This window comes from Physcomitrium patens, chromosome 7 (assembly GCF_059467195.1).
Source record: "Physcomitrium patens ecotype Gransden chromosome 7, ASM5946719v1, whole genome shotgun sequence".
NCBI lineage: Eukaryota > Viridiplantae > Streptophyta > Bryopsida > Funariales > Funariaceae > Physcomitrium > Physcomitrium patens.
Window position 1 is genome coordinate 16219933 of NC_143416.1, and position 27652 is coordinate 16247584.

General features: G+C 37.9%; 3 protein-coding genes across 10 annotated transcripts; 1 reads left to right on the forward strand and 2 right to left on the reverse strand.

Annotated features, from left to right (window-relative positions):
• The first annotated feature begins 1111 nt into the window (after nt 1–1111).
• On the forward strand, nt 1112–6671 carry LOC112284436 (uncharacterized). Of its 6 annotated transcripts, none has more exons than XM_024524216.3 (8): nt 1112–2676; nt 3368–3839; nt 4149–4235; nt 4487–4686; nt 4873–4906; nt 5127–5220; nt 5376–5502; nt 5779–6671. In XM_024524216.3, the coding sequence occupies exons 1-8, from the start codon at nt 2652–2654 to the stop codon at nt 6177–6179; spliced, it is 1440 nt and encodes a 479-aa protein (XP_024379984.1). In that variant the 5' UTR covers nt 1112–2651; the 3' UTR covers nt 6180–6671. The 6 variants fall into 6 exon arrangements, with proteins under 6 accessions (XP_024379984.1, XP_024379986.1, XP_024379988.1 ...); XM_024524218.3 differs by having other exon boundaries at nt 1113–3122; XM_024524220.3 differs by having other exon boundaries at nt 1113–2535.
• Nucleotides 6672–13705: 7034 nt separating this feature from the next.
• Nucleotides 13706–16232, reverse strand: LOC112284656 (uncharacterized). Its single transcript, XM_024524663.3, has 7 exons — nt 15659–16232; nt 15451–15481; nt 15197–15218; nt 14975–15072; nt 14640–14738; nt 14188–14363; nt 13706–13946 (listed from the first exon to the last, which is right to left on the reverse strand). Exons 1-7 carry the CDS (start codon nt 15821–15823, stop codon nt 13860–13862), a joined length of 678 nt encoding a protein of 225 aa, XP_024380431.1. The 5' UTR covers nt 15824–16232; the 3' UTR covers nt 13706–13859.
• A 5447-nt stretch (nt 16233–21679) lies between these two features.
• LOC112284655 (nematode resistance protein-like HSPRO2) lies at nt 21680–26903 on the reverse strand. Of its 3 annotated transcripts, none has more exons than XM_024524661.3 (5): nt 26108–26903; nt 24432–25585; nt 23560–23866; nt 22869–23452; nt 21680–22337 (listed from the first exon to the last, which is right to left on the reverse strand). In XM_024524661.3, the coding sequence occupies exons 2-5, from the start codon at nt 25116–25118 to the stop codon at nt 22248–22250; spliced, it is 1668 nt and encodes a 555-aa protein (XP_024380429.1). In that variant the 5' UTR covers nt 25119–25585; nt 26108–26903; the 3' UTR covers nt 21680–22247. The 3 variants fall into 3 exon arrangements, with proteins under 3 accessions (XP_024380429.1, XP_090108296.1, XP_024380430.1); XM_090252170.1 differs by having other exon boundaries at nt 24432–25743; nt 26108–26737; XM_024524662.2 differs by having other exon boundaries at nt 24432–25102; nt 26108–26250.
• Between the last annotated feature and the right edge of the window lie 749 nt (nt 26904–27652).

Consider the following 27652-nt stretch of genomic DNA (forward strand, 5'->3'; position numbering starts at 1 on the left):
GGATAACTTTACATCTTTGACAACCTTTGATCTAAGTTGTTGCTTAAATGAAAGATTCTTCCCAAAAGGATTGAACCAACTCATATTTTTGACTATTTATTGTAAACAAGGGTGCATTAGCTTGATATCATTGCTAAATGAATTGAAAAATCTAATATCTTTAACTACCTTTAAACTGTAAAAAAAATGCTCAAGTTTAAGATTATTGCTAATAAATTATATGAATATAGTATCTTTCAATATCTTTAATATAAGTAGGTGTTGAAACTTGGCATTATAGCCAAATAAATTAAACAACCTCACATCTTTGACTAGTTTTTAAATGTAGAGATACTATAGTTTAAAGTAAATATAACAATGTATATAATGATCAACTAATGAACTTGGCTTGGTGATACTATTGTGTAAGCAATCTAAGGGTTGTAATCTTTTCTAAAAGAGAATATAAATTAAATTAACTTTCACTTGTTTATTGCAAAAATCAAAAAGTCTATAAGTAAAACAACATCTACATAATGACGTACTCATTGATAATATCATATAATATTTATTTTATATTATATGATTGTAACCTTGTCGCTTTAGTATTGTATGAGCAATTTAAGTAATTCAAACCATTACAAACTAGTTCATATAAATTTATCCATATTACTAAATAAATTGATTAGGTCATACTATATTAATTTAATGCAAATTAACTCAACTAATTAAAACTATGAGTACATGTACCAATATTTCTATTAATATGATAAAAGAATATCATTAAATTAGTCAATATTGTCTTTAATGTAAATTTATTTATAATAATCTACAACAACGTTGTTTTTATTTTTTTATTTATTTTTTATTTTTTCAAATATCTTTTAAAACATTATGTTATGAATCCAAAGTAAACATAAAGGAATACTTTAACTTAAATTTTTTTACATACAAAGTACAAAAGATTTAAAATACATAAATAAATGTTGTATAATTAATTTGTTAAGCAATATGAGAACTTACCATTAGAAATACACAAAGAATAAAAGAGAACATAGGCTTGTACTTTGCTATTATAAATAGAGAATCGTCAAAAAGCATGAATTTATGAATTAGGGTTTGATCGGCAAGCAGGTCAAAGTCGGTGTTAGCCGTCCTCGCATGCATGAGCTCGGGGATTGGTTTGCTGGGTCTCTCGCTTGCTTGCTTCCTGCAGCGCAATTTTCTCCTCGTCCCAATAGATTTGCCTCTACGCTTCCAAACTTATCTGGGTTGCGGTGCGTTGCAACAAAAATTACCTTGCGACGAGCTCTAAGGAAGCTCGAGATCGCTGCGTATGTCACGATTTTGGCGACGTTTGCTTGAGAACGGCGGCCATGCAATCGTTGGTTTGTGATCGTGAAATGACGGGCTTGACACATGACAAGAGATTTCTCTTCTTAGACGTTGAGTTATTTCGTGTTAACGTTCTAAAATGCATGGTTGTGTGCGGAGGATTCGATAAACTTGAGGATTGTGTCACGATGTTCGTGATTGATGGGTGCAGAGGAAACTATTCCTTGTCTGGATTTATGAGTGGCTTCATAATGGAGGGCTTGAATTCTGAGATTTGGAAGGAAGTGCTGTGGATATCGTCCACGGTATGAGTTGTAATTGAGGTTTTTCGATACGAATTATTAGTTCCTGGACGCAGAATGTGAGAGGTCGCGAACATAAGCACGTCGTTGTGTTTTGTCAGAGTGACGGAGTGCCACAACTTCAACGGTTGTCTCGATTTCATCAAGCACAACCTGAAGTGGGTTGAATTGTACCGCAGCTTAGGATTATAATTTTTGGTTGGGATTTGGAAACATGCTGCTATTTCAAATGCCGAAGCTTCAGCATTCCAAGCCTTCTGTTGTGGATATTTGAAAACGCATTGGGGAGCACTGGTAAACCCTGGGGGAGTTGGAATAGCGACGTGCAACTATCTCTGCAAAACCCAGTTTTAGTGTTCTGTCGCAGGAACAGAGCTGGAAGGGATGTGTGGTTGCCTGCCTCCGGACATCATGTGTCCTTCTCCATTGTGACAGGGTTCAATGATCCGCAGAAGCATCTTCAACATGTCACAGTTCTGAATTAAAGCTTTGTACCAGTCTGGACTGCTTCAGCTGTCTTCCTGTGACTCCTGTACTCTTTTAAGTGATGTTAAACGCACATGTAAGGACAAATTATGCCCAAGCCCTGGCAGAATTCAGAGCTTGATGTGGGTACTGTTCTAGTGATGAGGTACATTTTATTCGTGAGTGCGAAGACGAAGGCGATGACCCAGTTTTCTTTCCTTTGGACTTCCCCTGTTTCCCTATTCTTCTCGCAATCTATTTTGTATGGTTAATGTGTCTGTTTCATTGAGACCGACTCTTGAGAATAATTATGGTAGTTGCAATCAGGCCTAGCGTGATACGAAATTAGCTACCGTCTGCACTTTGGGACTGTGCTCAAGGAACCCGTGCCAAACGCGACTGGTCTTGCTAAATGTTCTAGCAGATCTTCACTTTCCCACCAGCTCTTCGTAAAGTGGGTTATTCTTTAAAACATCCGTTGGCTCTAAAGGCTAGACAAAAATAGTAGAAAGGACTGGGAAATTTCTAGATGTCATAAACTTCTAGTATCCCGACCGAGAGTTTTAGGTTATGATCCGAGACATCAATGTACGAGGTAACCCCCGGTGATGGCGGCGAATGTCTATCCACTTGATGTTTGAATAGGCAATACTTGTGTGCTTGCTGACCTCCACAGGTTACTTTTAGAATATGAATATGAATCAGTTCATATATATATATATATATATACACGTACATACTTGCACACACACATGATGACTTGAACTGGTAGCTTTCGCAAAGAGGAAATTGAATGTCATAGCTTCATTTTGCATCTGCTACAATGTGCACCCGAGAGAGTGGTTAAGCAGATACATCCCACTAATACCCTCCAGGGAGACTTTGCTGCCAACAAACATCCGATCTAAGTAGTCAATCCTTTGTAGTTTGAAATAAGAAAAGTGATTAAGACGTTGTTTTTCTGGAGATGAATGCCAAGCTAACATGCTTTTCTTCCTGAGAGGTTATGCCTCAGATCTGTTTTAAACTTAGTAAAATGAGGTTCTCACATCTACCTCCTCCAGCCTGAATAACTGTACATAGATGAATTGATTTGCAGGAAATAGAAGATGAGTATTCCAATTTTAATTGGTTTGGTTTTCGGCAGGACAAATTTGGAATGTTTTTTTGTCGTAGAAACCTGCAGTGTCTTTCTCACTGGATCTAGCTCCATATAACTTTTGGGCTTGCTTCAGTTTTGGAAATTGTGAATCAGTTTCCTGTCTGATGTACAATAATGTGTGCAGGGAGGACAGCTTCCTTAACTTGGATGGACAGCATTTGTGCAGCAGAACACCATGGCCAGTCAGTGAACTGGGCACATCCGACAAGCAATTCCACTCATCCGCCCCATATAAGCCCTCATGGGTTTTCAATGTTCAGCTCATCAAGTTTCCTCGAGACCGATGGTGGATTTAGGATTCCTTTGAGTTTACCAATCCAAGGTGGTGCACATAGGCGAAGTCCTGCAGGACATATCCCACAAGTATCGTCAGCATGGCTTTCGGATAGACTTAGCTCTCCAGATGGTGAGGTTGTATTGAAAAAATGTTCACATCGTCGATCAGCAAGTGATTCTGTCGCCTTTGTGGACAGCTCTTATCAATTTATGAGCTACTTAGAGAATGTAACTGAAGAGGACGAGTTCATACGTCAGGAAACAGCTCTTTCTACTTGCATGCCAAATCATCGAAGGGGTTTGAGTGCAGGTAATGACAGGTGAGTGGATAATCTTAGTAGTCAATCGTCCTTGTTCACTAGCCTGGCTGCTGAAAAGGTGTTAATACCTGAGTTTGACTTAGTGCATGCTTTGCTGGTTGAAGTTGTTATTGTGTAGGCAATGCGAGGCTAGGTGTTGCACTTCTGATGAATTCATTTTCGGCCTAGGTGTTGACACTATCTTGAAGCACTTGTTCCCAAGTGGTTGATTATGAAAGGCTTTGTAAGTACCAATGAGAAGTGTGGCTTTCATTAGTGTACCCAGTTCTTACGTATCTTCTTGTTGAAATCTTTGCCCAATTTTTCCAGTAATCATCATGGTCTTCAGTGTAAATTACCTGCGACACCACGGTCATATCCTGAAAAGGTTGCGAGAGGAGCTCAAAGCAGCAGAAGGTGAGTGCTTCTGCCTTGGCAGAACCTATGAGTTATGTTCATCAACATTTCATTGCTTGAATTTTGAGTTCAAGTGAACAAGCACCGAATTTATTTATTTATTTATTTATTTCTCTCTATCTGCAATGAGGTAGTTAGAATACTCTTCGTTATTATAATAACCTAATTAATATGCGGATGCAAAAAATTACCGTTTTCTAAGCAAATGATAACATTGGTTGTTGTGGCGCATTGTTTATTATGTTGGACAGGGAGAATTTCGTTAAGATTGGGGGTGTTGAATCTTATCATAGACAACACAGACATGAAAATTTAGCAGCTTGTAACCGTGAGGGTTTTAATTTCGCGAAATCTGGGTCCTTGGAGGTTAGCTGGAACGCAGAAAAGGACAAGAAGCATGTTACTCTAGCCATTTCTAGCTCCAAAAGTGACTGTTGGTTAGCATCCAGAGGTAAAGCTCGTAACTGGAATCCGTCAAATTGTGAGAATTATTCAATTACTTCTGGAAGTGACAGCCACAATGATGGTTGTAATGACGATAGACATGCTATGAGTTACGAGAGGTTTAGAAGCAACTCAGAAGCGCGGGCTGTGAAGGATGGTGATTGATCAGCACAGTTTCATTACGGTTGTACAGATTCCGATCAGGTGGATCCAAAGACAGCACAGCGGTACAATTCTGATCTTTATTAGGATACTATTTTGAACTACTTTTCTTGATTTCTGCTGTTGATGATTGAGTTGCAAGTGTTCAGAATCGAATTTTTTCGCTTTTCTGGCTGGTGAGGTCACTCAGGAATATAAATAAGTCTGGTGCTCATATGTCAGTATGTTCGTTAATATTCTTGGGACATAGTGCCTGACGAAATATTACATTTTTTAAAATGCCAGAATTCTTGCCAACAGGCAGTCAGATCAAAGATCACGAGTCAGGAAGTTGCATTACATCTCTGAGCTCGAAAGCAATGTTGGTAAAATAGAGGTAGTGAGTATCAGCACAATCTCTTTCTATCGTGTTCCAACATAATGTTTTACACATTTTATTTGCAAGCTAATAAATAACTATTTCGATATTTGTAGTGGTCTGGATATGTACTTTTAAGGAACTTCCGCTCTAAGGTGCACATTTTTCTACTGCAGGCTGAAGTCGCCTCGCTCTCGCCTAAGATTAGATACCACGAGCACGAGAGAGTACTCTTGAATGTGGAGAATGTAATACTGAAGCAGAAGTTAGCAGCTCTAACAAAAGCTCAACGATTAAAAGAGGGTAAATTCATCTTGAACGTATCGTACACCAAACATATTTTTATAATACCGAAATTTGGTGAAGTATTCGCACTTTGAACGTGGCTCCAGTAGCATTCTACCTTGGCAAAGATACTGCAAAGTTAAGTCAATAAAGTACTTGTTTTGGTGACATTCCAGTTTGTGACATACTACAGTTGAGCCTGAGGGGATTTGTAAACAACTGAGGAGATTCATGAACAGGTTTGAGTTGATTGGTACATCAGTTGTTAACGTGGCGCTTTTGATGGTTGTGCAGCTCTCAATGAATCTCTGAAGTCGGAAGTTCAAAGGCTTCGTCAAATGTTCAATCAGGAGCAACCTCCAGCATTACAATATCCGCAACAACGACCTCTTTTCCTAGATGTCCTTGACCTTCAATTCCTGGAGTTCAGTAAGCTTGATCTTGGTCCACCGACTACAAAGCCCAAGTTACCTAGTGTGTTTGAAGGTGTGAGGGGCTCCAGTAATCGACCTTCCTTGTACTCAACCAAAGTGATTTCATTCATACATGCTCAAGATAACAATAATGCCGACAGTCCTTCGTCACATGCCGCGAAAGGCTTGGCACTACCAAGCTGCATGGCTCCTGGTGGCAAGGCCTATGGCGGGGGTTTGATGGCGGACGCCAGCACTTCTTCCTTGGTGAACAACTCCTGAATTTGTTAGAGAATCTTTTTACAGAGCACAATGATTTGTGAAATCCGACTTCAACCTGGATCAGGTCGTTGAAGAAGAGCTATGGAGGTTCCATTGGAGAGTCACTCAATAATAAAGAACCTATCAAATATGTTCCAATTTCCTAACGACGTGAAAGTTTTTGGTTTTACTCGGAAGTTCAGCAGTGGGCATCAGTGGCGCTCATGCATGAGTGCGAATCCTCTGATGTAGGGTCAGGGGGCATCGCACACAGCACATCTTTGTGGAACTTATTCTTTGGAGGGACTCAACGAGCTGTAGGGCCAGGAAGTTCTCAACAAGCCTTTTATGATAAAAAGAAAATGGTAACGAATTTGTATTACAACCCTGCAGTTATCATGATATTCCATCTCTATCTTGGTGTATGCAACTTTTCATATTCCATGTACGCTGCACTTCAAATGTTTTGATATTGAACAAGTTAAAATGCACCCAAGCTACATAGATTTGTCAGCTTGAATGTCCTTGCTTGGCTCTTCTTTAGCTTTCTAGCTCCTGTGGCGGTGATTTTCCCTTCAACAGGCGTTTTTAGATCTGAATTTCTGATCTGAATTCCTACTACATGCAACGAGTTGATTACCGTCTTGTGCGATAAAGATTTTTTGTGGTTGAGTTCACCTTGTCCGGCTGTTGGATTGGTTAATTGTAGGTTTTGAACAGTCAATGGAGGTGTTAGTGTGTGACCAATTGATGGAAAATTATTTCCGCGCATCTCTTGATAACAATGATAGCTGTTAATATGATAAAGGTGATGTTTTCAAGATGGGTGTGTAAAATTAGGTCAAAATTGGGAATACAGAATTGGGGCACCTTCTCATGCAGGTTTCTGTCAAATGTCATGTTTTTTCATTCTTATACTTCATTCGTTGAACCTGAAATATGATTGTTAAATTAATCAGTCTTTTTTTTTATCAAATTCTTGCTTGATAGCTTGATAAACCATTTTTTAAACAAGCAAGTGTACTGAATGACAACAAATTAGTTTGTGAAAAAAACAAAATATCTTGTGCAGTCAAAGATTTCCAAGTCATTTAATTAAGGGAAAATATCATACATATCCCTGAAATATGTTGAAATATCAAGAATACCCTGTGTTCTTGATAGTAACACATTTACTCTTTACTTTTTTCATAATATCTTAATAACTCATCACAACTTTACTTTTTAAAGTGCAACTGGGCCCAACCTGCGTGCCGCAGAGAAATAGGCGGATCCTTTTCGCACTTTTTGGCACATAAAGTTTTTTTAAAATCCGTGCTTTAGATTTTGGGTTAAGCGAGGTGTTGAGTCTCTGAAGGGTTTACATTCGTCCCGCTCTTGCAGAACACAATTCGATACACTGGATGTGTGAGTCCCGACCCGTGCTCGCCACACGCTATGGCTCTCATTTTCTTAAGTTTTTCGCAAATGCAATGTTTGCTTATGATCGTGGCATCGATTTGTGTTGTCTCCGCTGTTAGAGGTGAGTCACGGCTGACAGAACCCTCGTGGGGCTGGATCGGATGCTCGGATCATCATCTCTCTTCTCACTGGACTAGCATTAAAAGATCTCAAGATTGGAGTTGCTTCAATTTGCAACGGCGGTGGTGGCGCTTCTGCCATAATTATCGAGCGAGTTCCTAAGTACCGCATATCTTTATATGGTCGTGGTGAGAACAAGTCCGAGAAGGACTGAAACTTCTGATAAATACTATAATGCATTTCTTTCGTCAACCCCGATTTGTAGTCAGCTCTAGTAGTGGAATGCATAATATTTTAGCAAACATCAGTTAGCTATGTAATAGAGAAACCCCCGCTTCTTGTGTCAATCCCCGAATCATTTACACGAGAAGGTGGCTGAAAGTTTGCGAGTGCTTCAGGTTACTGCTTATAAACTTCAACTTCGAGCCACTTAAAAACTCCACAAAACAATCCTGACAAAGTTGAAGATTACACTTCCTCACTAATATGTTGCAGAGATGTCCGTCCAGAAAACTCCACCGAACAGTACCATGTGAGTGTTGTATCCTTCAATCGAGTGACCGCCGTATGCAAAAAGAAAAAAAAAAGAAAAAAACAAAGGGAGCCCTGTGCTGTGTGCCCTTTCGTCGTTTCGCAATTCTAAGCACATTCGAACGTGGTGGGGTCCTTGGTGACATATCAACCACAAGCTGAACAAGCATTGAGCCAACTGTGTCAAGAAAACACCCTGAAGTATCTTCTAGTGAAGATTGTCCACCTTCACCTTGATGCCATGCTCGTTGCTTGGTGAAAGTTGGATCGTCCACGATTTCATGATCTGTCTCTGGCTCTCGAAACTTGTGTGAGACAGAGGTGAAGATTGTGACTATAAAACTTCCCTCAACAGTGTTGCTTTCTTATGAGTGGAAGAGTCTTCCGAGTCTGAAGGTACACGCGAGTTCGTGCTACCGAAACCTTGTGATTTTGGTTGTGGAAAGAAAGCTCCTTGTGCCTCTTGATTCTTGCAAGATGGCAAGACAGAAACTTGTAGAAATCGTCAGGAATTATCACACCACCCCCAATTCGAGCAATATCCAGATTAACTCCTTGACCTTCTTCAAGTAAACAAATTGTGCTCTGCTAGAGTGGGACGAATGCAAACCCTTTGGAGGCCCAGTAACTCGTTTGACCCAGAATCTGAAGCAAGGGTTTTTAAAAAACTTTATGTGCCAAAAAGTGCAGAAGAGGGCCAGTAGATTACTCTGTTGCACCCAAATTGGGCTCTAGTTGCATGTAAAAAAGAAAGGTTGTGATAAGTTATTAAGTTCAAGGGTACATTTGATATTATGAGAAAAGTAAAGGGTAGATTTGCTATTATTAAGAATATTAGTTGCATGTAAAAAAGAAAGGTTGTGATAAGTTATTAAGTTCAAGGGTACATTTGATATTATGAGAAAAGTAAAGGGTAGATTTGCTATTATTAAGAATATTAGTTGCATGTAAAAAAGAAAGGTTGTGATAAGTTATTAAGTTCAAGGGTACATTTGATATTATGAGAAAAGTAAAGGGTAGATTTGCTATTATTAAGAATATTAGTTGCATGTAAAAAAGAAAGGTTGTGATAAGTTATTAAGTTCAAGGATATATTTGATATTATGAGAAAAGTAAAGGGTAGATTTGCTATTATTAAGAATATTGCAGGGGTATTTTTGATATTTCAACATATTTTAGGGATATGTATGATATTTTCTTTTTAATTTAATTGTATTTATTTTGAAATATAGAAAATTTAAGTTCATCACCATTTATTAATGTTGCTAGTTATTTTTGATAAGTTTTAATGTATTTTCTTTTAAGTATTACTTTATATAATGTCTATGAAATTATTTTAGATGTTGTATTGTATAGATATTATGATTGTATTATATAATATTAATGATATTGTTACTTTATACAAGTTTTTCAATGAGCAATAAGTTATTACTTTTAAAATATTAATATAGAATTAAATAATATAGATAGTTGATATTATTTTGCTTATAAATAGGATGTTGTCAATACTACCATAGTTTTTGTCATTGATACCATATCTTATTCTTATTAACTTTTTGATTACTTTTATTAAATATGAATTTACTTTCTATATAATATATATATATATATATATATATATATATATATAATATTAATAATTTTTTGACTTGGAATAAATAAACTAAAGAAATATACTAAGTGGATGGTTATTATATAAATATTTATAAATAATCTTTATTTTAATATTTTTATAATTTAAATGCTTATTTATTTTTCATAAAAATATCATAATTAAAATATATTTTATATTCTAATATAAAATAAATTATTAGTCTTACAACTATTTTATAAAAAATTAGTCTAAAAAATATTTTTAATTATAATATTTAAAAAAATTAAAATTATAATATTTTTTTAAAAAATAAAATTATAATCTTTTAAAATCATAAATATAAAATATTAAGTGCAATGCTAAATGCACTCCAAAATTGCTATTTCCACCCTCCACATGAATTTAGAGCTACTCCTAAAGCACTCGCAATACTAAATACACCTCTTAGCACCTTCAATCCTATTCTATTTTATACAAAAATATTACTTCTATCCAAAACTTCCTACAACTCATAAGAAGAGATGTGTTTTGTAAAGGCATTTATTCATATCCATGGCTATGCTCTTATAAAGCTATACTTTGATCTTCTTAATTATATTAGAATATAAAATATATTTTGTATATTACATATTTTTTATATTACCTCTATAAAATGTAATTATAGAGGCAAATACAATCCATCAAAGGGCATAATATATTTAGAATGAATTTGCAAAGGATCCACACAAAAGATTGTCTGCACCTTCCAATTTAATGGACATATACACAAGTCAAATGGATTCTATCACTTTATGGTCACCAAACTTGAGTACAATGACAAGCGTTCAACAATATTGTTAGACATTCTAGTGCATGCCATCTTAAGCTTCATCAACATGAAGCAAAGCATCAAATGGCTATTATTGGCATTACTTCTAATATTTTTTTCATTCTAAGGCAAAGAAATCCAAGTACTCAAGCAATAGCAAAGATCATTCATAATGAAAAAGTACACATTAGAAAAGCTGAACTTGGTTATAGCCTACCTATCCTTGCTATCGTAGATAAACTTCAAGAGAAGAACTTCTACTTTGACTATAATATCAACAATTTTGATTAAGTTATAGATTTGTTTTTTCCACACCTTAGTTGTGTAAAGCTTGCCTACGAGCATCTTTAATCATTATATTATTTTTTTCTATCCGGTATATTCAAAAGAATGTTCTTGTAAACTGCAAGAAGTATTTTGTGATGGATTAAGACTAAAAAACTTTTCAATAACCATGGACGGACTTTATTCAATCACCAACAATTAAAACCTTGATCATTCAATAGAATATGCTTTGCAAATATATATATAAGTATGCTCGCTAAACTTCAATATCTTTGGACAACTTAGATTATGTACAAGAAGCCCTTGGTAGCACTTCGACAAATTATGTAATATATTTTAGGAATGTTAACAACTTTTGGGTAGAAGGCATGTATTCCATGGTCAAAAATTACTTGTGATTCTCCATCAAAGACCTCCAAGATGTTCGAATTTAACTTTTCTAAGCCTTTGAAAACTATATCAAGAAAATTGAAGCATAAGCAAGCATGGAGTAGATTTGTGTTGGTCACCAACATAACCACAATTTATATAAGAATGTTGGAAGATGGATCTCATTCTATGCATTCAATCTAATCATAAAATAAGTCAAATATACTCAAAAAAGGAGGACCTCAACGATTACTCTCATGCTTTTACAACTATGATGGACTTGCCTTATTACCATCAAATACAAATAAGACTTAAAGCAAAGGTGCACATGTCTATGGATGATTTCCATCCTCTTTAAAATGTTATCAATATCCAATGACTTAGACTTGAAGTTGGATTTATACATAGATATGTTTCAAACAATATGAGAGTATTACAAAATGTATATAGTCTTTGACCCATCTTTGACGAGGTTAGAGGCACATATCAAAGCTTCACACCCCATCACCAAGAATAAGTATATAATCAGCTACTAGAAATGGCATCACTTCCACTTATATTAGAAGATCCGTCAATGCAACGTACTTGTTGACATCTAAGAGATTCTAATAAATGGGCACTTAGGAAAGTACCATACTTGAATAAATTCTCAACACAAAGAGATCTATTTCAATTTGAATTACTCTAAGAGGGTGCATCTTCTCAAGTTGCAAGTGTAACTTGTGTATAAAAGTGCTTAGTGTGGAATTAGACTTGCTAAAATGCACATACTTGTGTTAGATATATTGTATTCTCATATGGTACTTAGTAGTAGTTGGTTAAAGTACAATATATTTGAAAGAAGTAGAATCCAATATACTTTTTTCTAAATAGATTGCAGCTGAGTAGATGGTATTTTTTGCACTCCAAGGGGATATAGAGGCAAGGTTGAGGGTGTTGGAAGATGTACTAGTATGTAGTATTATGGGCACTTTAGGAACAATCCAAAAGTCAAGTGGAGGGTAGAAATAGTAATTTGGAGGGTATATTCAGCATTCTCTTGTATAAAATCTTTTTAGCTTTTCTAAGTTAATTTTTTAATTTTATATGTTAGACAAAAAAATAGCTAATTTTAATTATAGTTGTAAAAAATAAAAATAAAAATAAAGTACATTTAATAAATAATATTTATTTTATAAATTTATATCTTTAATAATCTTATTGGTGTATTTAAAAAAATTATTAAATATATATATATATATATATATATATATATATATTCAATCAATAAAATACTTTTTAAAACTTCATAAATTTAGGTTACAAATTTTTGTATCTATAATATTTCATTTAGAAATGTACTTGTTTGTAACAATAATATTTCATCTCTTTTTTGTGTTATAAGTTAAAAAAATTATAATACTTACACACTTAAAAGTTACTTGAATTTAATTTATAATTAAATGATAACCAAGAAAATCAAGAAATTTGAGCAAAAGCCAAATTTATAGAGAAATCTTTATTTTAACATTAGACACTTTTTCAGGTTGCAAATTATCACACCCCATTTTAAACTTCATACAACATTTAAAAAATAACAAACTAATCCAACAATAATGTTATAACTCATAATAATTGCTTACAATTTTGCAAATTTTTTTGTCACAAACAATGACTCTAGCTCTACTTTAGTCCTTGACACTCTTCCAAAATAATTCAAATATATTTCAAAAAATAAACACATGTTTATTTCAATAATATATTCACTTAAAAGATTAGAAGGCAACTCACTAAATATTGTTAAAACCAACTATTGTTGTTGCAAATAAAATGTCAATAAAAGCAACCCATACTCCCTCTTCTTAACTATCCTACAGTCAGGATTCCACTGTGTCAATAACGTGGCAACTAGATTATGACTTTGAACTTCTTTTAATACCTTAGAATAGAGATGTTGATTTGTGGGTACAAGAGGGTAAATTGAGTGAGAAGAATGAGTTTGTGAAGTTGAAGAATAACAGGTGGCAGGGATTCACTTGTGCTCATGCCGTTCTCTGGATTCCATAACAATAAACTTCCTGACATTGTCCAATTCTATTTCATTGTCCCTTGCAAGCATTCTTCTGTCGTTCGAAAATGCGAGTTGAGGTTGCTTTTGCCATATGCCCACCTTCACATGCTGAGGTGAGAAGCTGGAGGGAATATGGCGTTGTCTTTTCAAGATTTTCTGGAACCAAACGCCCTTGTATCATGATTCATTAGTGAATTTGAGAGTGCTCTGGAGGTGTTCATTTAGCTCTCATGTTCATGTATTGAAACCTCTTGCCTGTGTCATCTTCGTCGCCTGGATGATCATGTTTCCACCAACTAATGCTCAAGTTAGGGCTGCAAATTTTACGTAATATCTAGACTAGAGTCTACCATCGTTTGGTTCGATTATTATCACTTAAATGCCTTCGCTGTAATTTAATATAAGTATTTCGTATCATGTTCCACGCTTGACAATTCTTGGTCAATCTTTAAATGAATTTACCGACACAAGATTATGTGGTTGTCTTGCAAAAATTCTACATCTCCTGAGCATAGTTATTTAGGCGAGTGATACCACTGGAAACTAACATACTCCTTCCCATTCCTCTTGGAACTGCACCAGAAATGACAACATATACTCGTGTCGTTGTTTTGCTCTTCTCTTGCCCGCCTGTACCAAGCAGGAATAGACGAGAAAGTGTTAATTAAGCCATGAAAAACCATCAAAAATCTATAATAAAGTACACTAATCATTGTTAAAGACAAACATGAATCAATCTAAAATCAATACTTTCTTATAAGATTGTATGATTAACTCAAGTCCCAACAAAGTAAAGAATAAATGCCAATACAGACGACGCGCTACGCTTTACGACATAGCAAAGGTATCAAGAATATTTTGTTCAGAATACCTGGGATTTCATGAGATCTTTCAGCTTCAGCAGCTTCTCATGAAAATGGTTGATTGTGGTAGGATGTACATCTCCACTCGCGTAATCAGATTTGGTGAGACTCGTACGCGGTGCTTCTGCAGGATCATGCATCCTGCGATTATGGCTTCCCCCATAAGTAAAACACCTGGCAATCCCTGCACCAGACCAACAGCACAATTAAAAACAATTACAAATAACATATGCAACTTTTTTCAGTCGAATATTGTAAACAACTGGACATTAACATATTCTGCATAAGCAGAGATATCACTTCCCTACCAGCTAAACAATAAGCTTAAGATTGATCCTATAGAGCACCATTCCTTCCACTTGTGATCTATAACTCGAGGTGATGCAACAAGGAAGCCTTGATCATCTAATAGAGTTGCATGAAAATTTAGAGATATGAAATTAGGAAGGTGTCAACTTACCAATGGCACCAATTGCATCAAGGCGGTCTGCGTCTTGGACAACTGCAAACTCAGGGGAGATTGGATCATGCCCAGTTGCTCCCAACTCCTCTTTGAACCCTGGGCACGAGCACCAAGAGTAAAGTGGCGATTGAGACTTATATGCAGGTCAATAAATACAAATGTCAGTTGAAATGTCAACGCTCCAACATAAAAGGGGGAAACTGCTTGTAGATATTCAAAGGAAAGCATCCGCCACTAGTGGATCAAATACTCTTTCCCCGACTGTGTAGTTGTCGCATCGGTGTAGACCCATTTATTATACTCTTATAAAAACAGGCAATTAGAACTATTACCTATGGAAGTGACAATCTTCACGACAGCCTCAGCTATTTCAAGCTTCACGTTGTGTTCCTTCAAAAAGCTTTCCAAATTATTAAGCGCTTTTTCGCCTCTGCAATACAGAATAATCTAGAGTAAGAGACAAATTGAGATTCCTAGCAATAAACTGCAAATGGAAACGTTTTCAAGCACATTCTACAGTTGAACAGAATGGAAAAAGCCTGACGTAGATTCACCTGGCGGCGTATTTATAATCATCTACAAGAATCAATCCCACAGTGAAAGTGTTAGACGCTACAATTCAGAAGAGTAATGACGTTCCATCGATTTAATCAAGACTCTCATAAGCCTTCTAGAGCGTAAGAAGCGGATCATATGGAATACTCCAAGTTCATTGCAGGTGCCATGTGTTAGTATTAGAATTTTCAAAACACTAGGCATTGTTGAGGGCATAAATGAAAAATGTGGAGTAACATGGGTCATGTCCTACCAACGTCATGAAGAAGAGCTGCAAGTTCCACCTGCACAATCCACAAAATCCGTCACAAACGCTAAACCACAGACCAATTAGCAACCTAAAGAAACCAAGGAAATTGCACGGATCCAGCACCCGTCTCGTTGTCTTCAAAGTCCTGAGCGCATTAACCTGTAAAGCGAGCTATATGAAACGCACGCAGGAAACAAGACCTTCAACTTACAACGAGAAGGCTGTCAGGAGGGATGTTTTCTTCAGAGGCAAGTGAGAGGGCAAGGTCGCGAACACGGAAGGCGTGAAACGGATCATGAGAGGAATCCCAGGTGCCCATTACTTTCTGAACGAGTTCTTCAGCTGCAGCAATCACGGCCATTTTATGACCCTCCATCTCCGCTACCCTCCTCCAACTCCTGAACCCTAAACCCTTATCTCAATTGCGTTTTTTAGTACTGGAAACCTCATCCCCCACTTGCTCAGATCGTGCGTACATGGAACTACATTACTCACTCAATCTCCTCCTAGAGCTTCAAATTTATGTCAAATCGCAGTGATCAGCTTCTTAACCACCTCAACACGCGTGCTAAGCTCTCAGTAGGAACCTACCACTAGTTAAAGTGATCCGCACGACGGCTTCAGACAGATTCAACGTCCCAGTGAAGAGTGAAAAGATGAGTTGTGCTTCTGACACATCCCAGCGACGGACACTCTCTTCCCTTGAGCTAGATGGAACACATTCCACGACGAAATAGAATTATCGCCCTCTCCTAGTCACTTCCCCAGGGGTGTCATCCCACACACAAACTACCTACAGAAACGGAGAAACGGATTAAACATGACAATCTTACGCATCACAGACATCGATGACCAACCTCGGTCAAAATCAGCGTTGCCCATGGACGAAAAGGCGATAGCAGTCAGTGAGCTGAGCTCTTCATTGATGGAAAGCATTTGTAGATTGAATAACTGAGTTCAATACACTTGAGTGAACAAAGCTCAACTACAATTATTCAAATACAATGCATTATAGTATGATGTACATATCAGTGGCTTAATCCTAAAGTGACCATCTATACTCGACTTATTTAGTGGGACAAGTAATGTAGACAAAAGTGATTTATTATGGATGGGACAAGTAATGTAGACAAAGTGATTTATTATGGATGAATTCATATTGGATAAGTGTTGTGGGCAAGGTGATGTAGAACATTCATAGTGACGACATTCTTATGAGGTGTTTGATGGTTCATCTCATTGTATTATTGATGGTCCAATTAATGGAGCACCTTAGGGGTTTTATTCAAGAGCTTTTGATCCTACAATACAATTTTTGGTTTTACCTATTGAATTTTTAATTATAAAGTAATTGTCTAATTTTGTGGATATTCTTCAATGCAAATGGAATTAATTTTACTCATCTTATGGCTTTTGTTGGTAATTCTTGATTTAGCTTGCAACTTGCTATCTCTAAAGATCTTTACAGGCCTTGCAGATTTTATGGGATAAGGTAGATTATTGGTTGGAGAAGAGAGTATTGATGGAACTGAAGAAGCTACAGAGAAATGTGAATACACTCTTTTATCTTTGATTGAAGCAAGTGTATTACAAGTACACACTCTTTTGACTTTGGTTGAAGTAACTTTACTACAAGAATGCACTCTTCTATCTTTTGTTAGAATAATTTCATCACAAGATATTACAGTGAGTAATGATATGCCCATGTATTAGGAGTTTTGCTTTAACTTTGTAACTTCTTTTAAAGGTATAAAGTAGTTTTATGCAATTTTCCAAGGCATGATTCATAGACTTTATGCATCTTGGTCAAATTTTTGAAACTAGATAGCCAATTTCAGCATGGTAGAGTATAAGTGTTTTAGGATTTTATAAGAGGTCAAAGCTTTTCTTTACTTGTGCAAGTTAATTTAATGAGAAAAAGCTTAGAGATTTTTTTTTTTTTTTTGTGCCTCTCTTGTTGAATGTAGTGTCTATAGAATAAGACTCTAAGTTGGCATTTTTTTAAATCCAACTAATGTTATGTTGTGAATAAATTGAAGATTGGAAAGAGATTTAGTAAATACATCTGCTTGTTGATACTTAGTAGGAATGTAAATTATTATGATGCTTCTGTCTTCAAATTTTTCTCTAATATAGCAGTGTTTAATGTCTATGTCTTTAGTTCTATTATGCATTATTAGATTTTGTACTAGTTTGATGTTGCATAAAACTACTTTATACCTTTAAAAGAATTAGTTATGTATCACTAATTTGTAATTCCCCTAGCAATCTATGAAAATAGGTTATATTTCTAGCAATCTCAAAGAGTATCTTATACTTTACTTCTATAGAAAGTAATGATAAAGTAGGTTGTAATTCATTTAACCAAAGAATGGATGTCAATCTAAGCTTGTAGAAGATACTTAAGATTGACTTGCAACTATCAATTTCTTGCACCCAATCTCCATCAACAAATATAAGTAAGTTTTATTTGTCTTTTGATAGATATAATATTGCATAATTGAAACTTTCTTTTAGATATCATAGAATGTTTTTGGCTGCCATGATATAAGTTTGTTTTGCTATTACAAGATCATATCTTATTTGATTTTTGTTAAATATTGTGCCTTTGATTACATGTATTCTACAAGTGATTGGATCAAACACTTGATATGCCTTAGTTTAATCATTATAGCCTACAAAGAGATATTTCAAAGATTTACTATCAAACTTTGATCTTTTATCTTTTGATATATGTAGAAAGGCTATTGATCCAAAGATTTGCAAATCATCTATTGTTGGCTTTTTCTTACTCCATTTTTGTTTTTATATTACTCAATAGTTGGCTCAAGTTGGATTTAGATTGATTAAGTAATTTTGGTGTTTATGGCTTCAATCTAGAGATAGCCTAGGAATTTGCTTATTAAAGCTATAGATTTAATTTGTTCTATCAATGTCTTGTTCTTTTATTCATTTACTCCATTCTATTAAGATATAGTTGCTATTATAAGTTATCTCCTTAAACCATTGACTTTCAAGAAATTTACAAATATGTGGCTTAGATATTTTATATCCATGTTTGTTAATAGGGTTAAAATTTTGTTTCTTATTTTTTGCTTTGACCTTAGCCTTGAATTCTTGAAATTTGTCAAAGGTTTTATCTTTGCTTCTCATAAAGTAGATAAAATATTTTTTGAAGAAATCATCTATAAATACAACAGAGTATTTAGATCCAACTAATGATAGAATATACATAGATCATACAAGATTAAAGTTATCGGAGGAGTATTTATTATTGCATTTGGTGCTAGTCCCTTGAACTAAGCATTAACAACTTGGTAGTGGGTTGCATGCCATTGATATTGATAGCCTCCATAATATGGAGATGGACTTTGTCTAAAGCCTCATCCTCTACAACCTTCACAAAATTAGTTATTCTCTCTTTGAATTCTTCTTTATTTGAAGAAAGCTTTCTAAAATTGAACTAAGAGTGCTTCTTCTTATCTTAGCTTCTATTATTGGATTGTCATACAAGGTGTTTTAATAAGTAGCTTTTCCATAACTTCTTCAAATATTGGGTTGGTCATATAGATGATGTTTTATATGACCATCTCATAACTTTGTAATAACTAGTTGAATACTATGTTGTTTAGGATTTTGTCTATTAACGTTTTATCAAATGTCCTCAACTAGTTCATCATGTCTATAACAAATATTAGATAAGTATTAATATCATTTCTTTCTTTCATTGATATGCTATGAAGATTTTTTGTGAATAACATTATTTATTGTTGGTCAACTAATTGGAACATACTTTTCAACATAGTCCATGAATTTGATGGATCTTTGTATGCTACTATTAACCATATAAGATTATTTGCAACAGACATAGTAATATCCAACTCTTCTTTTTTGCTTTGTTTCCTTCATTTTGACTTCTTTATAAGACATTCTTACTATGAATTCAAGAAATAATGTTGGTACTTATTTTGTCTCCACTAACAGCTAGATATCCTCTCTTTTTATGACTAATATCATTTTGATCCTCCAAACATTGTAATTCAAATCTCCTATCAACTTGTTTGAGTCCCCTACCTCATAATTTGAAGACTTGTTGTTTTTGAGCTTTGTTACAATCCTCTTTCAATTTACTCTCACATTGTTTTTGATTTCTTCTAGAGTATAGAGGAGTATCTCACCTAGGTTAAACTATACCTTGACAAGGCTTTGATACCATGTAGATTGAAAAATTAAGTTCAATACACTCAAGTGAGCAAAGCTCACATTGTTTTTGATTTCTTCTAGAGTATAGAGGAATATCTCACTTAGGTTAAACTATACTTTGACAAGGCTTTGATACCATGTAGATTGAAAAATTAAGTTCAATACACTCAAGTGAGCAAAGCTCACATTGTTTTTGATTTCTTCTAGAGTATAGAGGAATATCTCACCTAGGTTAAACTATACCTTGACAAGGCTTTGATACCATGTAGATTGAAAAATTAAGTTCAATACACTCAAGTGAGCAAAGCTCAACTACATTTATTCAAATACAATGCCATTGATGTACATGTCAATGGCTTAACTCTAAACTGACCATCTATACTGGACTTAGTGGGTGGAATAATGTGGGACAAGTATTGTAGATGAAGTGATTTATTGTGGATGAATTGATATGGGATAAATATTGTGCGTGAGGTGATGTGGAGCATTCAGGGTGACGTTTGGGAGTTTTATCAACAGTATTGGATGACCACGCAGATGTGATAATTCTGCAAACAATGAAAATCAGGAACTCCACAGAATGTGATGTCCGCAACAATCCTCCTCCGCCGCAACAGCCACACGAGCTGGACCTGTTTCAACCTATGAATAAATTCCGGTGTTCAACGATGAGTTAAGTGATTGACACACTGATGTCCATGGTAGCAAATTGCTTCAATGATTCACTACAGAATTTGCAAGAAACTTGCAACGATCTTCGGCCAGCTGCGGCAGTCTTTCAAGAGATCTGTGAACCCTACTCAGAATCTAGGTGATACAAGAACCACCGCGGGAAGATGATGAGCCATTGGGAAATTAGAAGGCTATTACGTACTGCAATACTAATCGCGTAACAGAGAGGAACACTTCTAGCAAGAAATATGTCGTCAAACGCATTGCGGTTGTGAAAACACCTAGAACAATTAAAGAAATACAAAGGACAAGCCACTAAATATTGGATATGTGTATTGATGGAGGGTGGCATTGCTAAAATGCGGTCGTGGAACAAGGGACGCCAAAAACCAACAAATGTATAGCACTGATAAATTGACTGCATCGCCTCGACCTACTGGCTGCTGATCCTAATTAAGAGCTGGCCAGCAGCAACCTCTATGATCAAACTGAAGCTGTTGAATCTCCTCATCCCAATGTTTGAAGCTTTGACGTGGGCAAGCTTAGAGTCGGTGACCAGCGTTCTTGGGAGCAGACATGCTAATGCGCTGGCCAAATCCATTTTCTTCAACAGTAAGCGATCAGAGAGGCTTCCCAATTGGCAGCAGCTCGGGATGAGAGTTAAAAGGCGTCACGGATATAAAAATCGAGGGGATGGTTATTTTTCTGCTGTCTTGCTTCAGACCGTCAGCTGCAGCAGTAAATTGCACTACAAAACAGTCAGAATGTTGTGGACCATGGAGCTAAATCAGCATGCAGTTTGTGACGAATCTGTAGTCCTGATCACAACAAGCGCACGATGCCTCTCCGTCGGGCGCACAACCTAAACATGCGGAGGACGCAAGATGACTGCAGCGGAGCTTTTGGTAATTGTGACACAATACGTGTTACGAATTCTGAGCCGAAACGTTAGAACTTCGTCTTACATGATCGTTTTGGCTGAAATCTCAGGCGAGTGCAGCACCACGCTTCACTGCATCCCTCCGTCAGAGCTCATACATAGAAGATACGATGTGAGCAGGGGTGGTTAATTGGGAGTTAACTCCCATGAGAGGCTGTCCTGCAATTGTCGAAGCCCTTTTTTTCTCAGATATATGAGATCGTAGTCCCCGACAAACCAACTAGCCTGTAATCAAGACAGACAGCTGTTGAGAGACACAGTGACCACGATGTGAGTGTTTATTTCCACTGTAGAAGTACGAAGGACAGGAAGCGAGATTATCCTCTGCAGTTATTACGTACCACCAAGATTGTCAAGTGATAAAAGATGCCATGTCAGCTGAGCGGGTTAAAAGTTCAGAGCACAATCAGAGATGAGTTAGAAAAAACAGAAAAAAGTTCTTAGTTAAGTAAAAAAATAATATGAGGATCAGTGTCTGTGCTTGGCACCATAATCTTATAGATTGGCTACACTAGGACCAATATACACAAAAAGGTCGACACGCCATGATAATGTGATGTACATTTCTACCACAATGATGAGCAAACAAAACGACAAGCTATGTCTTCTTGAGAGGAGAGTACTGTAACACTCAAATCCCGTGACAATGCATCTTCACTACCGACCATCTGTCTTCCTAATTAAACTAGAGCTATCAAAGACAAGTTCTCTACTCTTTCAATTCTTTAGGATTTCATAGCGTTTTTCATCCACATCACCAGGGTGGGAAGTACTAATCATCGGCACAATCCCCTTTTCCACAAGTCTGTGGGCATGTATGTGCGGTAGGAAGGGTTAAAGGTAACATCCACCTCTTGAATGGCGAGGCATCAACCCTAAGAGTGAGGATTATCACCATCCCATGTATGACTACAACTATAAGAACATCCTCCGTCTTTGTAGAGGAACAGCTAACAATTTCATGATAGTAATGATTTCGGCACTGTCAAGCCCCCATGGCTCCTTGATACACGTGATGATTTTTGTAAGCAAGAGCAGCGTTCACATACTGCTTCTCTATAGATTCTGACATATTCTGCAAAATCAACAATAACAATTACATGGTTAGCACACGTCCCAGATGATCCATTCTGCACATGAAATACCAAAATAATAATAAGTAGGTCGTGACCAACCAATGTGCAGCCAAAATTCTAATTCTAAAATGCAGATAGCTGTTTCCGTTCCTTCGAGCAACTGGTGACATATGTAAGTGTGACGCACTTGAGTTAAGGTGAAAACGATGGACAAAATCATGCGCTATGGCTTCGTAAATCAAATTTGGAGACAACATTATTTTGGGGCATTATTAGAGTACCTAATGAAACAGCCTAAAAATTAAGCAAAGAATTATTATAAACTTCTGGAAGAAAAACCAGTTCCTACCGACTCTAAAGAGTATGGAACGTTCACCGCTTGTAGATCACATTCTTGTACATGTCTAAACCTGCCATGTACAAGTGGTATACGTTCCACATCTTCCAGAATTGTTAAATACTAGTTATTGTTAAGGTTATAGTGTCCTTTGAACCACTCTTTATAAACAGATAACGAAAGTGGAAGGTACCCTTTGTGTTCGCTCTTCATCTGCGCCGTTCTTAATATTGTCGCCGCTGTCACTATTTGCAACACTTGAGGCTTTGCTGAAGCTTCCTGTACGCATGGCTTTCTCAACCATGAGTTGTCTCATGATAGCACCTTCTTCAAGTTCTGGATTATTATGCCAGTAACTACCGAGAAACGTCTTTGCACCGTCCAGACTTGGGAAGTAAGGTGGCTCGAAATAAATCTGAGCTAACGCATCCGCAGCAGATATTTCTGTCTGCGCTGTGGCTTTGTACTCTCCACTTCCCATCACAGCAATCACTAGTTGCTGATATGAAAAGTAGAATTGTCGAATTGCCGCCTCAACCGCCTGAAAAGCTTGAAGCAGATGGATTGTGGACGAGTGATAAGCCATGGGGCGCTTGAACGGCGGCACTATATGAGCGCACATTCCATGGGAGTGAAGTAAGTCCATTACAGCCTCTTGAAGCCTTGGACCACCTTTGGGATCAGCTTCAACTCCGACGACCTTGGGAACTAGGTGCCTAAGCTCCTTGCAATCCTTGGTAACTTGTCGTAATCTCGAGGACCGCAAACAGTACGCACCTGAAGAGTTCACAACATTCATCAGAACAAAAATTTCTGAACACACTGAATAAAGGAATCTCAACATGTATGCGCTACATGTGAAGAGAGCACATCAATTGTCTTACCTCCACCAATGTGTTCAGTGCTGATAGCTTTTCCGTCTTGGGAAATCGCAAGTTCCTCCTTTAAGCGCATAAAATCGTCTGGATCCATTATTTGGAGCAAATCCATAGTGGAGATGAGAAGCTTCCACACACGCTCGACGATTCTGCAGCTCTTGGCAGCTGATTCGAAGTTCCCTTTCTTGACCATCATTTCCACGTTCCGCAGCAAACCAGAAGCTACCTCCAACCATGCCTCCATTATTTGGTGTACAGTCGAAAGAGTGTGATCCTCAGGATGTCCAGGCATGGATTGTCTACAGGCATAAACCTAAAATAGAAACTCTCCGTAAGGTTCTCTCAAAAAAAGTATTTAACGATAACATTACAAGTCTTCTGGGTACTGAAGCGACGCTAGCATTAGCGCAATCTCCGATACTCAAAACAAATCATCCACTCTAAGGCTAGTTGTTTGACAGAATGACTGTAGAAGTACTGAAGAATCCCCATTACGTCACAAATGCAGTTCGTACGAGCCTCATCAATACAACATTAATAAGAACTGATAAGAATAACAAGATTCCGTCACCAATGTGGTTGATATTCATTATATTAATCTTGTGTCTTCTATCAAACGTCGAGCCCTCACGACCTGTACCACAGATCAACTATCTAGAGAGAAATAACATCAAAACAAATTGACTCTGGCGTTGAAGCGCAACCAGCAAGTAGGAGACAAAAACTCGAACACAGTATGATGACAAAACGCCACTCTAAAAAATCTTATTCCTACAGGAGCACCGACGCAACCCGAATTCAATCCCGAAGAGTGTCGAAGAAACTTTTTTCATTCAAAACACATGCTAAAGGCGAATGTTTCAGCTAAAGCAATGTACCTCTAGAGGTGTGCAAATTTTATCATACTCCAACACCGGCTTGCCAGAAAGATTGAGTTCGCCAAGTCCCAGAGTGAATGGTGCGCGTATAAGGTGACCTTCAATGGCGAAATGCATCCGAGTGCTAACGTTTTGCGCCGTCCTCCAGGATGCAAGACGAGGCAGCAAGCTCTCTTTGCTCACTCTGCTCACAACAGGCCGTGATCCAGACTTGTGCCACACCACTGACTCGGCTCCAACGTAGCTACTGCTACTAGAGAGCTTCGATGTAGGAGCTTTATCATCACCTTCTACGATGCAAGATAGAATTTCCAACTGCAAGTTTGCTAGTGATTCCAATCTCCGAAGCCACTCGTCGCGGTCTATGTATGGCCTCGTGTCGCATAGAACAACTGAAATCATACGAAAGACGAGTTCTAAACTGTGAAGAGCAGGTCTTACAATGATCTCATTTTTCCACATCGGATAAAGCTTCGTCCGCCATAGCCGAGTGAGCTCAGGTAGATGCAAGTAGAGCTCATAAGCTTCGACCTGCTCAGGGGACGGCTGCACAAGAGCCTCCATATCACAGTTTGCGAGTGATGCAGACATTGGCATTGCGGGAAAAAGAGAGCAGTGCACCCCTCCACACCCTTCGCAGCTCCTAGATCTCAAGTCCCGTGCGTCCATAGCTGTGTGATAGTCCATTGTTAACAAAGGAAAGCTGACCTTGCTGTTTAAAGATAGGTGACTATCTCAAACACCAAAGTTGCGATGCGGCAGATAAAAGATACTCTTGACGAAGACGAACGCCAAAAGGCGAACATCTCCAGTTAAGAATTACACGAGGCCTTCCAGTATTGTCAACCAAATTGTTTCGCGTGCAAGGTCCAGACCTCGAGAACTTGGTTGCTACCGGCGGTCAGGTAAGAGAGGGCCAATGTTACAGGCAGCTTCTTAGCGTGTACAATGAATCAGACTCCTGAACCTCCTCAACTACCCTGAATCGTTGTGCAAACTTCTGCTTTATTCAGGAAGCATGCGCCCTTTAGAAGACAAGTCCTTAAAGCTCCCGCAAATTTCCTGCTTTGGGCTTACATCCCTGTATGCTGGAAATTACCTCCTCCCTACCCTCAGGGAATCTAATAACCCTTCCTCCTTGAAGGACGATACCCCTGCCAAAGATCGCTAAAACGTCAAAGATGCACGAGTTTCTGGACGGAGCTAAAAGCTTCGCAACTAAGACATACGTAGAGGCATGATCCTAATAGCGGCCCGAAACGACTGGAATAACTCATCGATGACGCTCACAAAACTTCAAATAAGACGACGGCTGTAAAATCAAACATCTCGGTTATAAAAGAACTTCTGTAAACAAAACAAAATAAACAAATAACTCCTCGCTCGGATGCACTGTCTACACTGAATCAGAACCGGGACAAAAACAACTCGTTTTCTTCCTCTATGCACTGCTTCCCATCCTTGTCGCATGATCGTACTCACGTACACGAGTTTAGTGATCCAAACAAGAGAGAGAGAGAGAGAGAGAGAGATAAATTGCATCGACTAAGACGCAACGCAAACAACATGCTATTCCACTTCTAACAAAGAGCTGATTGTACTAACGCGACTCACTGCTATCTTAGACAAAACAATCGACGGACTTAACAAGCAACATCATGAATGCGAAACTTTACCTGTTCTGACTATGCCTAACTCCAGACCTCGCCCGCCAAAACAAACACTCGCATTCTCCTGGCGTGTCTATCTAACCTCCGCTCACCGACCTTGCTGGTGCCGTGTTCCCTCTCCTTGCGACCTTTCAGAGCAACAGCCCGGAACAAAACGAATATCCAGATCCTACTAAAACTCTGCCTCTTGCCCTTCTCTTCACCTCATTCGGCTCGCTCTCCCCCACTAGCAGCACCCGCTCCGACACTCTCTCCTCGTCGATCGGTACACCTTCTTGCTTTGCTTTGACTGTGAATCTCTCGAGGCAGAACTGCCAAAATGATTCAAGGGGCACTCATTCAACTCTAAGCATATCCAGATACCTACCTCCCCCATCCACCTCAACAAATACGGAAATCCAACATAACTACCGCCACATCGTCCGGAGCTTCCTTTTTTTGTTTTCCCCCTTTTACTTTCACTCAAAGAAATCCCACAATGCGCACTTCCTGGCAACCAAGCGCGTAGAAAATAACCAGATCCCTTTACATCAGCTCCTGCATGACTGCGCAACGAGCCCGCACTACGCTCCAAGTAAATCCGGTTCGACACAAGCTCGCAGCTCCAAGCCTCTAGAATTGACCGGTTTCCACCTCCAAAAAGCCGCTGTACGCATCTGTAAGATAAACATAACCTGGCCCCTTGTTCGTTATGCAGCTGGAGCCATTCCTAGTCGCAACTATCCCGATGTACGCGCACTCACTCACTCGCTAACTCACTATATTTTTCCTTTCCCTCCCTTCCCCCAGGTCTGAGATAACGGTAGGGCACAAGTGGAGGCTGGCCATGGGGGAATACGAAAGTCTGCTATCGTCTCCCACGGCGGCCTGTCACCGCGTGGTCCATAGCCCCGCACCCGTGGGTCCACGTCGACGAGAGCCCCGGCATGAGGGCCATGACGATCAGTTCTGTGCTGAGCTGGACAGACAGACAGACTCTAACGCGCGGCTACGGCGGTATCTCGTTCATTGCGGTGCTGCTTCTGCTGCTAATTCCAGTGGTGTTGTAATATATATTATTTTTTAGTTTCAATTTTTTTTTCTCACGAATATTATTCTCCCCCCCCCCTTTATTATCACCAAGGGAAGATCTTCAGGATCCTCGTATGATCCTCCCCATTATTATTGCCAGTCTGTGAACTCCCTTTCCTTTCCTAACTCACTCTGCACTGTGGATCCTAAACTCTTCTGCTTCTCTTGTTGTTGTTGTTGTTGTTTCTGGTCAATGGGGCCTTCTACGGATTTGGGGTCTGGGCTTTGGACTAATGTTCCCATCCACTGTACTTGTGACTGCCCAGTTGGCTTACTGAATGCTGGTGTGTTTAATAATAAAGAGTAGTCACCTTCAGAAATCCATAACTAGGGGGGGGGGGGTAAGGATTTGATATGATTTAGAGGTGGGAGCAACAACCAATACTGTTCTTATTCAAAGATATTTGAGGTTCGTTCTCGTGTCCAGAGGGGAGGCAATATAATGTTGATACACAAAACATTCATTCACATTTCCCTGTA

Excerpts from the sequence above, each read along its gene's own strand:
- LOC112284655 (XM_024524661.3), bottom strand. The coding sequence starts at position 25,118 with ATGGACTATCACACAGCTATGGACGCACGGGACTTGAGATCTAGGAGC. Across the intron at positions 23,867-24,431 it reads AAATTTGCACACCTCTAGAG|GTTTATGCCTGTAGACAATC; the intron begins GTACATTGCTTT and ends TTTCTATTTTAG. Across the intron at positions 22,338-22,868 it reads ATGAAGAGCGAACACAAAGG|AATATGTCAGAATCTATAGA; the intron begins GTACCTTCCACT and ends TTGATTTTGCAG.
- LOC112284436 (XM_024524216.3), top strand. The coding sequence starts at position 2,652 with ATGATCCGAGACATCAATGTACGAG. Across the intron at positions 4,236-4,486 it reads GGAGCTCAAAGCAGCAGAAG|GGAGAATTTCGTTAAGATTG; the intron begins GTGAGTGCTTCT and ends TATGTTGGACAG. Across the intron at positions 4,907-5,126 it reads GATCCAAAGACAGCACAGCG|AATTCTTGCCAACAGGCAGT; the intron begins GTACAATTCTGA and ends TTAAAATGCCAG.
- LOC112284656 (XM_024524663.3), bottom strand. The coding sequence starts at position 15,823 with ATGGAGGGTCATAAAATGGCCGTGATTGCTGCAGCTGAAGAACTCGTT. Across the intron at positions 15,073-15,196 it reads GATTATAAATACGCCGCCAG|AGGCGAAAAAGCGCTTAATA; the intron begins GTGAATCTACGT and ends TCTGTATTGCAG. Across the intron at positions 14,364-14,639 it reads TGATGCAATTGGTGCCATTG|GGATTGCCAGGTGTTTTACT; the intron begins GTAAGTTGACAC and ends GGTCTGGTGCAG.